The following is a 266-nucleotide window of genomic DNA, read 5'->3' as shown; positions in this document are numbered from 1 at the left end:
GGGGGGCAGCCCCAGGGTTTGGGGTGCAGCCCCAGGGGTCGGGGGGCAGCCCAGGCCCCATCTCCCCTCCTGCTTCTCACAGGTCAACGTGGACCCTGAGGACCTGATCCCCAAACTGCCCAAGCCCCGGGACCTGCAGCCCTTCCCCACCACCCAGGCCCTGGTAAGTGGGTGCAGGGAGCCAGAGGGACCCTGGCCCTGGGCAGGGGTGGCCACGTGCCAGTGCTGGGCACTGGTTGGACTGGAAGGGGCTTCTCCAAACACAA

The 266-nt window shown here is 68.8% G+C and overlaps 1 protein-coding gene across 1 annotated transcript in view; it reads left to right on the top strand.

The window, feature by feature from the left end:
- Positions 1 to 163, top strand: part of BOP1 (block of proliferation 1) — a gene marked incomplete at both ends in the record, with an annotated part of 85283 nt that extends 85120 nt beyond the window's left edge. The window contains one exon of the mRNA XM_010006304.1: positions 83 to 163. Within this exon, the coding sequence (XP_010004606.1) occupies positions 83 to 163 (81 nt within the window). The remainder of the gene's footprint in view (positions 1 to 82) is intronic.
- Positions 164 to 266: the final 103 nt, after the last annotated feature.

Source organism: Chaetura pelagica, unplaced genomic scaffold, assembly GCF_000747805.2.
Source record: "Chaetura pelagica isolate M959 unplaced genomic scaffold, ChaPel_1.0 scaffold1221, whole genome shotgun sequence".
Taxonomy (NCBI): Eukaryota; Metazoa; Chordata; class Aves; order Apodiformes; family Apodidae; genus Chaetura; species Chaetura pelagica.
Note: the sequence above shows the minus strand (reverse complement) of the source record. Positions and strands in the feature narration are given on the sequence as shown.